The 13,864-nt window shown below is 52.7% G+C and overlaps 1 protein-coding gene across 1 annotated transcript; it reads left to right on the top strand.

The window, feature by feature from the left end:
- The first annotated feature begins 841 nt into the window (after positions 1 to 841).
- On the top strand, positions 842 to 13,598 carry LOC142028055 (electroneutral sodium bicarbonate exchanger 1-like). Its single transcript, XM_075022162.1, has 20 exons — positions 842 to 2,615; positions 3,072 to 3,207; positions 3,423 to 3,583; positions 4,518 to 4,703; positions 4,812 to 4,900; positions 5,033 to 5,190; positions 5,569 to 5,656; positions 6,162 to 6,308; positions 6,466 to 6,557; positions 6,891 to 7,065; positions 7,202 to 7,335; positions 7,878 to 8,123; positions 8,228 to 8,333; positions 9,268 to 9,429; positions 10,157 to 10,270; positions 10,609 to 10,770; positions 11,389 to 11,640; positions 12,448 to 12,516; positions 13,059 to 13,232; positions 13,332 to 13,598. The coding sequence occupies exons 1-20, from the start codon at positions 2,498 to 2,500 to the stop codon at positions 13,515 to 13,517; spliced, it is 2,955 nt and encodes a 984-aa protein (XP_074878263.1). The 5' UTR covers positions 842 to 2,497; the 3' UTR covers positions 13,518 to 13,598.
- The last annotated feature ends 266 nt before the right edge of the window (positions 13,599 to 13,864 follow it).

The following is a 13,864-nucleotide window of genomic DNA, read 5'->3' as shown; positions in this document are numbered from 1 at the left end:
CCTCTTGTCCTGCCAGAAGGCGCTGCTGAGAAGAGCCCGGTTCCCTCTTCTTCATTCCCTCCCATCAGATGTACATGGATAAGAGCTCCCTGAGCCTTCTCCAGGCTGAAGGGTCCCAGCTCTCCCAGCCTCTCCGCATATGAAAAGTGCTCCAGTCCCTTCGTCACCTTTGTGGCCCTTTGCTGGGCTCGCCCCAGTGAGTCCCAGTCTTGTCCTGGGGAGCCCAGTCTGGACAGAGCACACAGACTGGCCCCAGCAGCCCTGAGCAGAGGGGAAATGATCCCCCCAGGCCTTGCTTTCTCATTCAGTGCTGTCTGTAGGTACATGCATAAATTTGCATGTCTGAGCAGCCTCTCAGGCTGTTGTTGCTGGAAGGGTCTTTCATTCCGTCTAGCTGGCGCTCTAGGCTTTCACCTGTCTCCTGCCTTGCTGCTCTTTCTTCTTGAGCTCTTGGGCTATTTCTCACGGAATGTTAAGTGGTTAAAACGTAACACAAGACATGGTTATTCAAATGCATTTGTCTCTTGTTTCTCTGTGCAGCCTGATGAATATCATGGCACTAAATGACTCATTGTTATTCCTTGTATTGCAGATAACTAATTCTTGTTCCTCAGATGCAGCTGTCCTAGGCGGGTAGTATGTTTCACCGGAACTGTTGACCCAGGTGGAAAAAACAGTCTTCTCGGTTCTAGCTAGCAGCCAGGATAAACTACTGTGTAGCAGGGTTTTTTTCTGAATCTACGCATTGATCCAATAAGATATTCTTTTTCCCTACCGTATTTGTGCCTCCTGTTATCCTCAGGATGCTAGAGCTTCAGCTCTACTGTTAGAAAGAAAAAGAGAGAAAACATGATGCTGCTAGTGGGCTTTGCTTCTCAGGAGGGTGAACGAGCCTGTGAAGGGTTTTCCTTCTGCACACTTTTGAGCCTGACACCTCTCATGCAGGAAGTTTCTCTGTTCTGGAGAGTTTTTGCTCCAAGCAGAGCTGGCTTCTCCCCAGGCACTAAGTTTTCCAAGCGGGAAGGCTCTAGGGGTGCATGGCTTTAAGTAGCTGCCTGGATCCGCATCATAGCTTGTGATTTCACAATGGTCCCTATTGTGTCTCTGGAGTTGGTGCACACTGGGTGCCACTTAGCTCCTCCCGTGAGGGCTACTCCATCAGTCCCTGGGGAATCGGGCCCCCTGACTGACCTGGAGGTTCAGTTGTCCCCGAAACCCAGTGACTGACGTGAGGATGAACCCAAACGGGGGTTACAAAATGACACTTCTGGAAGAGTTACAGGTAGCACGGCCGGGGCTCAAAAGTGCAGTTTTGTGGGTTGGGGTTGGTTTTTTTCCAGTTTGGAAATCACTTTTTTAGACAGGAACCTCAAGAACAAAGCAGGAGGTGGGTTTTTTTGGTCTGAAACACTCATCCCTCTCCTGCTGTATTAAAGACGTCCAGACTCTCGTGGTATACAGTAGAGGTGATGTTATGGGCTGTTTTATTTGCGTATGGGAAGGAAAACCTCCTACAAGTCCGTGGTTTTAGGGCTGTGCCTGAAGGAGGAGGAGGCGGCACGTAGAGGCGTGATGGCTCGTGGACTCGCGTGGACGCAGGGGTGGGTGATGGCTGGGAGGACGTAAGGGAGCTCTCCACCCCCAGCCCCAACTTTTCCCTTCTTGTCGTTGCTAAACAGAGACATGACGAGGAGGCAGTGATTGACCGGGGAAGAAGGAGCAACACTGTCAGTGTTCGCTATGAGGAGGAGGAGTTGGAAGGTGAGTCTCTGCTGAGATCCTGGTAGAGGAGCCACCAGCCCAGCGCGTTTTCCCATTGCACAAAGTCTCTCCTGTGTGCCTTGTCGGGTGTCACATCATGTGCAGCAAAACGTGCCGCGCTTCTCAATGAAGCAGCACAGTTATTGTCACGTTTTTTACTATTACGGCTTTTTAAACGGAGGGAAAAAGCCCCCCGGGAGGCCACGGTGTGAGTTGTAGCCACAGGGCTCGATAATTCACGGCTTTTTTTCTCGCAGAGGCTGCTCCTGGCTTGGAGAGGTCAGGAGAATCATTTCAGGGCTGCAGACGCGGGGCTGTGATTTTCTTTTTTTGTTCTGGAGTTCATTACGATGGGACTGATTTGATCGTCTCTTGTCGCCTCGTGCCATACAGAGATTTTGAAAATAATTAGCTTGTGTTGCTGCTTAATGAGCAAGTCTGAGTGTTGTCCAGCCGAAGCTGGAATTTGAGAAGAGGTCCAATACTTTGGGGGCACTTTTAGATGACCCAGAGCCAACACTTGTTGTTGCTGTGTTGTTGCAAAGCTCGAGTAAAATAGGCTTGGAAAAAAGGAGGTCCAGTGAAAATAACATTCAGGGAAGCTGGCGTTGCTCCTGGGATATATAACCGTGGCTTAGCAAGGCACCGGCCACCTCAACCATTGCCGCAATGCCGAGAGTGCTGCAAAAACCGCTGCTTTTTCGCAGGCCACCGGACCCTGTACGTGGGCGCGCGGATGCCACTGGTTAGGCAGAGCCACCGGCATCACCGACGCCACAGCCAGAAGCATCGGGAAGGGGAACGGGAGAAGGACTCTGCCCCGATGGAGCAGGGCTACCACTGTAAGTCCCACCGCGGCATTCGCTAAACTCCTGGGGGCAACGTGGGCGCTGGGGCCTTCTGCAAGCAGGTCCCCGTGGCTAGTTTGAGTGAGTTGCTGTTCTTCCGAGGGAAAGTGGCCGTATTGAGCAACACCCTCTTTTTCCCAAGTTTTCTTTTTTGTTGTTGTTTTTTTTTGTTTGTGTTTTTTTTAATGCAGTTAAATGCATAATGGGTTTAGGCTCGTCTTCCTTAGAGGGATCCTGGCTTTAAAAATGGCAATGCGGGGAAGGAAAGCAGCCCATCCTCATGCAGAGGTGGACTAGATGCTTCTCCTTCTCCACGGCTCTGTGCAAGCCCAGACAGACGCAGAGGAGAGGGGCCAGCCCAGTGTTTATGGCTGCACTGGTGCTGATGGCCACTTTGCACGTGAGCGTGACGAGCTGTGTTCAGGCGCGGTAACGGGATGGGTCTTTGCCTTCTGCCCCCAGGCTCCCCGTCCCAGCGGGTGCAGTTCATTCTCAGGAGCAAGGAGGACGAGCAGCACCTCCCTCACCACTTGTTCTCCGAGCTGGATGAGATCTGTGTAAAAGAGGGCCGAGATGGCGAGTGGAAGGAAACGGCAAGGTAAATCCCTGCTGCTTGGCTGCGGTGGGAGAGGAGTCCCTGCACCGGCAGCGCCTGTGGGCTCTGCTTTCTCCTCTCCAGGACGCGAAGCTTTTGCAGCTGCAGGTGGCGGCACGAGGAGCCTTCTCCTCTTGCCACCCCGTGGCTCTGTCAAAGGGGTTGCAGAGCTGGGGCTGTTTTCTTGCAATGGGGCTGATCACACCCGATGTCCGCAGGTGGCTGAAGTTTGAGGAGGACGTGGAAGATGGCGGCGAGCGCTGGAGCAAGCCCTACGTTGGCACGCTGTCCTTGCACAGCCTCTCCGAGCTGAGGAGCTGCATCAGCAACGGGTCGGTGCTGCTGGACATTTGTGCCAACAGCATCGAAGAGATTGCAGGTACCATGGGCGCTGCATCCCTCCGGGAACGGCCGAGCTCAGCTCGCCACGGTGCTCTTCACTCCCAAATCAAACCCTGCCCCAATGGCACGTCCTTTTCCAGAAGTGCCACTGTGTTTTTCTCATGAGCTGTTTTTGGATGTAGACTGGGCATGCAACAGTCGCACCGTTTTTTTATTCCAATGCGGGGTCCTTTTGAAAGCAGTTTGTGGGGTTGGAGAAGCCACTAGAGAATATTCTGCAGCCAAAAAGGAGCGTGTGTCAGGGCTTAGCAGGCTGCTCTTAGAAATACAGAGTCTGCGTAAGAGCTGAACCTCCTTAAAGGAACTATTTCTTACAAGCTGTTTCCTCGCATTCTTTTTTTTGCTTTTGCCTTAAGATCCAGCATGTAAGAGTTTTAAGGCAGAGTTTATCTGGCGATGACCAAGCAGTGTATTTCTGTGGGGAAGATACTTGAAGTTAATTGCAAAAGCCGCTTTGGAGAAGTTATCTTTGACTGGTGGCAGGTCTCCATTCAGCCCTTTCAAGGGCTGGAGAAGTCGGAGCCGTTCTTAGCACGTTTCTCCCTGGGCTCGGCAAATTGCACTCCATCAGCACGGGAAGCTCTGGGAACGTCTGTGCTATAGATCGCTTATAATTTGGGTGAACGTGTAGAGTCAGAAAGGCCAGGTCAGGCAAGAAAATTGCGTCATTTAGAATGGGAAATATTTATCTTAGCGGAATGATGAATAAGCACTTGGATGCCATGTTTCTTAGCAGAAGAAAATTCTCGTTTTGGCTGCAAAGGCTGAACATTATTAAAAGGCCTTGCTATGCAAGGCTGAGCCGGCATTAGGGTGCAGCCTGTGTGGCACAGCCTTCCCTGGGGGCTTTGGGGGTCGGGACTTGTTGGGGTTTCTGCTCTGATGGCTTTGTTTCCCTTTGCCATCCTCAGATACGATCCTGGCCCAGCAAGAACAGTCCACGGAGTTTGACGAGCACGTGCGGGCGCAAGTTCGAGAAGTCCTTTTGAGGAAGCACCACCATCAGAACGAGAAGACAACCAACCTTCTGCCCGCTGTCTGCTCGTTTGCTGATGTGAGCAAGAGGCAGTCAGACCTGCACCTCCTCTACAAGCCAGGTGAGGCTTTCTGCAGGGCTGTGGCCCCATTAGACTTGTCCGGGCAAAGGAGAAGCGTCCCAGTTGCTCCTCGTCCATCTTTCTGAGTGTCTTTCTTTTTCCTACCAGCCCAAACAATCACCTCTTGTCCTTCTCCCACCGCTGCAGAAGCTAAAGATGGGGTGAACCCTGAGAGCAGAGCAACGGATTTAAGCAAGGTGAGACACTCGTAGCTTTCTCACGCCTTTAGGGCCAGATTTGCTCTTGCAAACTTGGCTGGAGAGTGTGCTGCAGAGCACTGTGGGCTTTGCTTTTGGGGTAATTGCCTGAAAATCGCTTGTCGTGCCCAGGCGGAGCTGCACTTCATGAAGAAAATTCCCACCGGGGCTGAAGCATCCAACGTGCTCGTAGGAGAGCTGGATTTCCTTCACCAGCCCATCGTGGCATTTGTCCGCCTGAGCCCGGCTGTCCTCCTCTCGGGCATGACGGAAGTTCCCATCCCAACAAGGTGCGAATGAGAAGCGCAAATTTTTTCCGTAAAAAAGACACCCAACCAAAGATCGAGTTGCAGGCATCAGTTTGGTGTCCCAAGGGAACAAGGCGAGTGGGAGGGGGAGCAAGCACGTTTCCCCCACCCGCATCTCCTCGCCTTCGTTTCTCCATTCCCTGCTGTAGCTTTTAAACCCATCGGCCAATTGTAATGAAAGTTGGCCCCCAAATGAAATTTGCCGTCGGTTTTGAAGAATTTCAAATTCATCGTGGCGTCGCTGAGCCTACGTGTCCCGTCTTGAGCCACGCTCCGGGCTGGGAGCTGCCAGGGCTTTCCCTGGGTGCTCTTGGAGGAAGGACACCTTCTTCTCTCTCTCATTTTGTTTTTCTTGCCCAGGTTCCTGTTTGTTTTGCTTGGACCAGAAGGAAAAGCCCATCAGTACCATGAGATCGGCAGGTCCATGGCCACTATCATGACAGATGAGGTGCGACAAGATGAGATAGCTCCGGGTCATTTTTGCCTTTCTTCAGCTCTCCCTGTCTCTGAAGTAGTGAGGAAGAGGATTTGCTGTCCCAGCTGCCCGCAGCTCTCCAAATAGCCCAGCCCTCTTTCTCACCCCAAAGCGAACACGCAGATTTGCATCACCCCACATCCTGGAGGCTGAAATCCCACCCGGGGTGCATCCTGCACCTCATCCTTCTTGCCGGGGTCCCCAGCACGCTGTCCCCAGTGGTGGCATTGCCAGGGCCAGTCAAACTTCTCTTGCTCTTTAAGCAGAAGGGTATGGTGTGCCATGGGGGACGGGGGCCTCGTGGGGGAGATGATTACAAATGCCCTGACGCACAGATTTTTCCTTTTGGGGGAGTATTTCCTGCCCTTTCCAGCAGGAAATTTTGGGGAAAAAGCCTTGCGTTTAGCCAAGAGCTTATTGCACTGGTTAGGACCTCCGAGCTGGGTTGTCCTCTCACCAGGTTGTCTTCCATTGGCAGGTTTTCCGTGACGTTGCCTATAAAGCCAAGAACGGGGCTGACCTCGTGGCTGGCATCGACGAGTTTCTGGATCAGGTCACGGTCTTGCCGCCAGGAGAGTGGGATCCATCGATCCGAATCGAGCCCCCGAAAAACGTCCCTTCGCAGGTGGGAGGCGCGAGGGGGACGGGCGGGACGGCTGGGGATGCTGTTCAGGGGCCCAAATTCACAAGGTCCCACTCTGACACAGTCACAGAGCCAGACCAGAAGCAAAACAAGCCAGCGGTTACAAGTCCATAGCTTTATCTTACTTCCATTTTAACAGCAAAAAAGGAAGATGCCAGGAGCTCTTGACGACAGTGCTTCTGACAGCACGCTGGAGAAACACAGTGGCCCTGAACTGCAGCGGACGGGAAGGTGGGAGCTTTAATAGTTTGGGTTTTTTTTCTGTTTGCTTCTCAAATCTGAGCATGCACCCTCCCTTCTAGCAGGTCTTTGGGGTTAGCTGGTTCAACGAAGGGGCTCCGCATTGCCAGCTTGGTCCCCTGGGCTGGGCAGGGGGGAGATCTGGGCAGCTGGGCTCAGCCCCAGCCATCACCATTGCACGCAGGTTTCCTTGATTTGGGAGGAAGGAGAGTGCTTCTTTTTAGCCACGAAAGTGACTCCGTGCTTCTGATTGCCCTTCTGCAGCAAAGCAAAGTCACCGTGTTCCTCCAAGAGAACAGACTCTCTTCTTTTTCCTTCCTGCAGGCTCTTTGGAGGTTTGACCCTGGACGTGAAGCGGAAAGCCCCGTGGTTCTGGAGCGACTTCCGGGATGGTCTGAGCCTGCAGTGCCTGGCGTCCTTCCTCTTCCTCTACTGTGCCTGCATGTCCCCTGTCATCACCTTTGGGGGACTGCTGGGGGAGGCGACCAATGGCCAGATAGTGAGCACGTCTCTCTGTTGGGGAGCATGGGGGAGGATAAAAGTCAGGCCAAAGTCCTCGCTGCAGTGAATCGGCTTTGGTTTTTGTTTCTCCCTAACGATTTATTTACTCACGGCTGCCTCTCTTCCCCGGACAGAGTGCCATGGAGTCGCTGCTGGGCGCGTCCATGGCCGGCGTGGTGTATTGCCTCTTTGCCGGCCAACCTCTCACCATCCTCGGCAGCACCGGACCCGTCCTCGTGTTTGAGAAGATCCTCTACAAATTCTGCAAGTAAGGCTGGCTGCCGCAGCTGGGTGCTGCGAGAGCCTTCAGAAGGGGGCAGTGATGGAGAAAAGATGCTTTGCTTTGCTTTTCTGTTTCTTAGGGGTAGTTGCTAGATTTTAGTGACAGTCCTTTTGTTGCTATGGCTTTGATGGGAGATAAACCACCCTTATTGCCATAAGGTTTATCATTAAGCCCCAGCTTGCTGGCAGCAGGTGACTGGGTGCAAACCCAGCTGGTTTCAGTGTCAGGGCATCAGGGTGATGTGGGAGAACACCACCTGGCCCAAGAGGGACCTGACCTCAGGCAGCCTCCAAGGTGTTAACACAAGATCCTTGTTCAACAGTGGTAACTAAATAATTGGCCTCTCCTCCTGTGGGTCTACACCCTGCACCACAGCCCCGAGGCTCTCTGTAGTAGTACATGGAAACTGCATTTCCCATCCGCAGCCTTGACACGCTCCAGAATTGCTCCCTGTTTTCCCCGAAGGCAGGCATGTCTCAGGGCCTCTTGCTGGCCTTTGCAGCCTTTGTTTCATTTTGCTTTCCCAGGGAGTACACGCTCTCCTATCTGTCTCTGCGGGCGTGCATTGGGCTGTGGACCGCCTTCTTGTGCATAGTGCTGGTGGCCACCGATGCCAGCTGTTTGGTGTGCTACGTCACCCGCTTCACGGAAGAAGCCTTTGCCTCCCTCATCTGCATCATCTTCATCTACGAGGCTCTGGAGAAGCTGAGTCACCTGCGAGACACCTACCCTGTGCACATGCACAGCAAGCTGGACTTCCTCACCAGCTACTAGTGGGTTTTTTTCCCCCTGAGAAAGCTGCTGCCCCTTGGCAGGAGCTGCGGGCTGCACCTCCATCGCCTTTCCCTTACCCCTGTCTTGGCTTCTCTCCTCCCAGCTGTAAGTGTGAGGCACCGACCCATCCCAGCAACGAAACGCTGCGTTTCTGGGCGAGCAACGGGATCAACGTGTCTGGCATCGCCTGGGAAAACCTCACGGTGACCGTAAGTGCCCCGAGCCACTGCTTCCTCGCGCCGCGGCCACGGGGTCCAGGGGCATTTGCATGGTGCAAAAGTCAGAGCCCTTCAGGGAATGATGGGCTTCAAACTGTGCTAGTGCTGCTCGGAAAAGTCCTTGCTTAAATCTAGCGTGTGGTTTGTTAAAACCGCTTGGTCCTCGGGAGGAGAGTCCACCTTGTCCCAGTCTACCTGGTCCCCAACGTTGTGGGTAGGTAGCAAGTGTCCCCCTCAAGCCTGTTGCCGGACAGTATTTCTGACTGGGAGGAAGGTTAAGTAGTGGGTGGTTTGATTATTGTAGAAGTTGTAGGTAGGACTTAAGTTCATGCTTGAAAGGTAGTAATTGGCCTCCTTAATGGGTTCCTAGTAACTCTGGGCCTTGCTTTCTCGTTCAGTGCTGTCTGTAGGTACATGCATAAATTTGCATGTCTGAGCAGCCTCTCAGGCTGTTGTGGCTGGAAGCAGAGCCCGGGCCTAGGGCGGCAGGCTCTTATGGTGGCCTTCATCCCCTCTTGGCCAGGTTCTGCGAGCCCTCCCCTGGGAAGGGACGATTTGTCTCTTCTCCTCCTTTCCTACCATGGTTGTCTTTAGCCCTCCTTCCCTCTTCCCTCTCTCTCTCTCCCCAAGAGTTTCCAGTGTTTCCTTCCCCTCTGGTGTCTTCTTTAGCCACGATTGCTCGAATGGCAGGCAGAGGATGTGCCGAGGGTGCGTGGTATGGTGTCCCCTCACATCTCGTTTCTCCGCTCTATAGTTCGATGTGTCACTTGTTCAGCTGCTGCTGCTCATTACATATAAATCTCCATTGGCAGGAGCAGTTAGAGGGTCGTGGATCTTGGACCAAGATCCTCAAAACCCCCTAGCTACGCGAGGTTTCCCTGCCGCACGTGCACTGCCTTTGTGTCCTGACGCTCTGTTTCTCCAGGAATGTCGGCATTTGCGTGGGGAGTTTCAAGGACCTGCCTGTGGACGCGACGGCCCCTACACGCCTGATGTGTTCCTCTGGTGCTGCATCCTCTTCTTCGCCACCTTTGCCCTGTCAAGCTTCTTGAAGAAGTTTAAAACCAGCCGCTACTTTCCAACCAGAGTAAGTAGAAGATGGTGGCCAGCGTCCATCTCCACACTCGTTTCCCAAAATGGCTTTCCTGGAGCACTAAGCAGTATTAGCCCCGCCATGGTCAAGCTGGGAAACGTTGGCCTTGCAGGCCAAGCTCTCCAAGAGCTTGGATGTCCCGCACTCATTTCCGTGAGTGCAAAATCATCGTAGCATTTCCCACCTGCCTCGCGATCTGCCCCAGATTGAAGATTTTTGGGGTTTGATTTTTTTTAATTTTTTTTTTTTTCCCCCTCCTCAGGTAGTAGGAAGTCAGGTTTCCCAAAGTTTTGGGGGTTGGGGTTGTGGTTTTTTTTCCCTACCTTCTGCGCATTATGTGCTCGAGCGGAAAGTAGATTCGAATGAGGAGGTTCCTTTTGAGGACTAAAGGATGCCTCAGTGCCTTGTTGCCGTTGTAGCTGTGAGTGTAGCTGTAGTGGCAGACATCTCTTTTCTTATTTTTAATATTATTATTATTATTTTTAGGTTTTGACTTAAACCAACCCTTGTCCGCCTAATTAAGCTTTTTTTATTATCTGACACCAGATCTCACGGGGACAAACACAGCAACAGTATCTAAGCAAGGGATCAGGCTGCATGTGCTCAGAGGGGTGGTGGGATTTGGTTAACCAGCCTGAATGTTGTGGATGTCCGCAACTCTTGCATCTCACGTTACGGCCCTGTTTGCCATGCCCCTTTCACCTCTGGTTTCTCGCCCCAGGTACGGTCCACGGTGAGCGACTTTGCTGTTTTCCTCACCATCGCCATCATGGTGCTCCTTGACTTTGTGGTTGGGATCCCATCGCCAAAGCTCCAGGTCCCCCACACGTTCAAGGTAATGGGGTGTTTTGGCACGTGGGGGTGCCACAAGGTGATGCCGGGGCAGGGCAGGGCTGAGTCTGGAGGAGATGCTGGTGGTGTGACCATCTCCTCTTCCACCTCCAAGTGCCTTGCTTCCTCCTGGCAACGAGAAGATGGCCCCAAAACTAGATACCTACAGGAGAAGTACCTAGAGGTGCTTGCAAAGAGGAGACTGGCACTGCTGAAGCCCACGGGAGAGGGGGACATGAAGCCAGGGCTGGGAGGTGCTCTGACACAGGGAGGGAGGGGAAAAGGAAAGCCAGTGGAGTGCCTGGGCTGGGAGACGATGCTGATGTGTGGGCTTTGTTGCAGCCTACCAGAGACGACCGCGGGTGGTTCATCAACCCCATAGGACCCAACCCTTGGTGGACGGTGTTGGCTGCGCTCGTCCCAGCTCTGCTCTGCACCATCTTGATATTCATGGACCAGCAGATCAGTGCCGTTATTGTGAACAGGAAGGAGCACAAGCTGAAGGTAAGGGCCTGCGAGAGATGACCCCGGCCCCAGCCCCTTCTGGGCTGCAGGTCTGGGGAGAAGCTCTTATTGCCGATGCTTTCTGAAGGCATTGGTTTGGGACAAGGTCAGGCTGCGTGGCAGGATGCTCTCCTGGATTAACGATGATGCAGGGAGCAAGTGACAGGGCAGTTCAGATGAGCAACCTTTTGGAGGAGCAAATTAATCTTGGAGCAATATGGAAGCGCGTTTTTGTTTTGAAACGGCAGCGGCAGCAGGTGCGGGGAATGCATTGTTTTGATGCGCTGCCAGGGATAACTCAGAGTCACACCTTCCTCGCAAGTGGTAGAATTTTCTTTGTGAGTGAAAAAAACGGTTTGGTGGTTTTGGGTTGTGGGTGGGGTTTTTTTGGAGAAGTATGTATCGCACAAGCTCCCCATATCCCTTGTGTCTGAACTCCTGCCAGATTTTCATGCCAGGTGCTTGTGCAAAGCCTGCGTACACCCTTACTTGTTTCCATTTCTTGTTTTAAATTCTGAAGAAGTTGACCTGTGCTCAAGCAGGGTTTGAGTCTGACTTGCGACGTTATCCTTGCTCTTGTGCTATGGGATGCTCTGTTTCTTGTTTTCCTGCCTGCAGAAAGGATGCGGGTACCACCTGGACCTTTTCGTGGTGGCCGTGATGCTGGGGGTGTGCTCGGTGATGGGGCTGCCCTGGTTTGTGGCTGCGACCGTCCTGTCCATCACCCACGTGAATAGCCTCAAAGTAGAGTCTGACTGCTCAGCTCCAGGAGAACAACCCAAGTTTCTGGGGATACGAGAGCAGAGAGTCACTGGCTTGCTGATCTTTGGGCTCATGGGCTGCTCCGTCTTCTTCACTTCCGTGTTAAAGGTGAGAGGAAAATGCAAACCACCCGACAACCGCGAGCTTGTTGGAGGTTACAGAAAAACAGTCCCCTCTCTGCAGGCCTGAGTAGTTAGTTGTGGAGCGGAGGAGGAGGGGGTGATCCCAACCCTTGGGGCTTGACCCACGGTGGGAACCAGCCTCGGTTAGGCTTTGCAGCCCTTCGGGCCCCCGTTTGGTGTGCTCGAGGCAAGCGAGCAACGCAACTGCTTGAATTTTCGGGTGTCTTTCAGGCCCGCCCATGTTTATGGGTTACAGCTGAGCATATTCAGACCAGCACATCTGCTCTCTTTCAAACAGGCAGCCCTTTACGGGCTGCAATTTGCTCCCCAAATGCCCCGGAGCAGCTGTTCCCAGGAGCTAAACACACTGAGGTCATCCCCGTGGGCTTCCTTGCACGTTCCTCCCACAAAGTAATCTCGTCTCTAGGCTAAAAGGAGGCCTGTGGCCTTTGCCTGTTGCCCCAAGATTAGGCAGAAGTGTTTTTCTACCGCCACAGAATGCGGCATAGGGTAGCACGGGTGAAATCACCTATTTTCCTCCAACCTTTCTGGAAAATAGGAGTATTCTGAGGAGAGGTAACTCCAAAGTTCAGCCTAAAGCAGAGCCTTAGCTCACTCGTGCGCACAAAATCTTTAATGGTTAAAACCTGACCCATCTGTAAGCCTGAATGGAAGCTGGAAGGCTTCAAGCAATTTTAGGCAGTGCCTGTGGAAGAGGGTGGTAATACTGAAAATGCAATATGGAGAAAGAAACGATTGCATTCTTTTTTTTTTTTTCTCTTTTCCCCCCCAGTTTATACCAATGCCTGTGCTCTATGGCGTCTTTCTCTACATGGGTGTGTCGTCGCTCAGAGGAATTCAGGTACGGACTCTTTTACAGCGTGCAGCATGTCGTTTCCCTGGTATTTTGTCTCCGTAGCAGCAGGGAAAAAAGCAGTGGCATGGGAAAAACTTCTTGCAGAGCAAGCAATGAAACTCTTTTGTGTAAGAAAAAGATTGGTGGAGGCACAGGAGGTATATAGGGCTGGGAGGACCAGGCAAGTTCAGCGCTCTCTGTTTCAGGGTTTAGGGCAGGTCAGTGTTTGGTTACGTGAAAGCGGGGGAATTCAGTGCAAAGGGAAGGCAGTTTCTGCCACTGGTGGAAATCCTCGCTGGGGGATTCAGTGGGCCGAGAAATGCTAATAATGGAATGGCACGGAATAGTTGCCGTTTGGTGGGCAGCTCTCAGGGGCAAGCCGGTTGATAGATGGAGCGAAGGGAAAATGGGTGCTGCTCCCAGGAGGAACGCGGTGGGATCCAGGATTTCTGACGGCAAGCGAGATGCTGCAAACCGCCTCCACGTCTCGAGAGGGCCAGAAACTTGCCGCAGTCCCAAGGCGGCAACCTTTCCCTTTTATTTTGCAGTTCTTTGATCGCTTGAAGCTGTTTTGGATGCCAGCGAAACACCAGCCGGATTTCATCTACCTGCGGCACGTGCCCTTGCAAAAGGTGCATTTGTTCACGGTGATCCAGCTGACCTGCCTCGTCCTGCTCTGGACCATCAAGGTGTCCCGTGCCGCCATCATCTTTCCCATGATGGTAAGAGCTGCCGCCGCTCAGCAGCGGGGTGTTTGCAGCGTTGGAGTGAGAGGTGGCATCGTCTCTGAGCTCACCGCATCTTCCCTCTTATTCGTGAAGGTTTTGGCTCTCGTCTTTGTCCGGAAAGCGATGGATTTCTGCTTCTCAAAGCGCGAGCTCAGCTTTCTGGATGACCTTATGCCAGAAAGGAAGAAGAAGTTGGACGATGCCAGAAATGAAGCCAGAGAAGAAGAAGAGGTAAGGCTTGCTGGGTCCTCGGGGCTGGACATCTCCGTCGGGCTGTGAGGTTGCCTGTTTCTCTTACAGCTTGTCTGGAAACGTTGGGGGAAGATCAGCACTCAATCGAAATAGATCCCAATAGCCTGGATCCCACGTTGTAACCTTTGTTTCCTCAAGTAGCAGTGAGCTGAACGCTTGAATACAGGTGTAATTTTTAAAACTAGTCGTTTTTCACAAAGGTCATTATCATTACGATGATTATTATTAGAAGGTGCTGCTGCTGCTGCTGGCAAGATTTGCTCATAATCGTGTTTTGAACACCCAGTCCCCCTGCCCCAAAACCTTTGGAGTGAACGGTTTCTACCCTGCTGCACTAATACCTATAGCTGCCAAGGGGCAGAAGGGGAGGGCAG

Source organism: Buteo buteo, unplaced genomic scaffold, assembly GCF_964188355.1.
Source record: "Buteo buteo unplaced genomic scaffold, bButBut1.hap1.1 HAP1_SCAFFOLD_130, whole genome shotgun sequence".
NCBI lineage: Eukaryota > Metazoa > Chordata > Aves > Accipitriformes > Accipitridae > Buteo > Buteo buteo.
The sequence above is the reverse complement of the archived record's forward strand: the minus strand, read 5'-3'. Positions and strand labels throughout refer to the sequence as shown.

Coding starts and splice junctions, on each gene's coding strand:
- LOC142028055 (XM_075022162.1), top strand. CDS start 2,498: ATGCCACTGGTTAGGCAGAGCCACCGGCATCACCGACGCCACAGCCAG. Junction 3,208..3,422: donor GAGTGGAAGGAAACGGCAAG/GTAAATCCCTGC, acceptor CGATGTCCGCAG/GTGGCTGAAGTTTGAGGAGG. Junction 13,233..13,331: donor CCATCATCTTTCCCATGATG/GTAAGAGCTGCC, acceptor TTATTCGTGAAG/GTTTTGGCTCTCGTCTTTGT.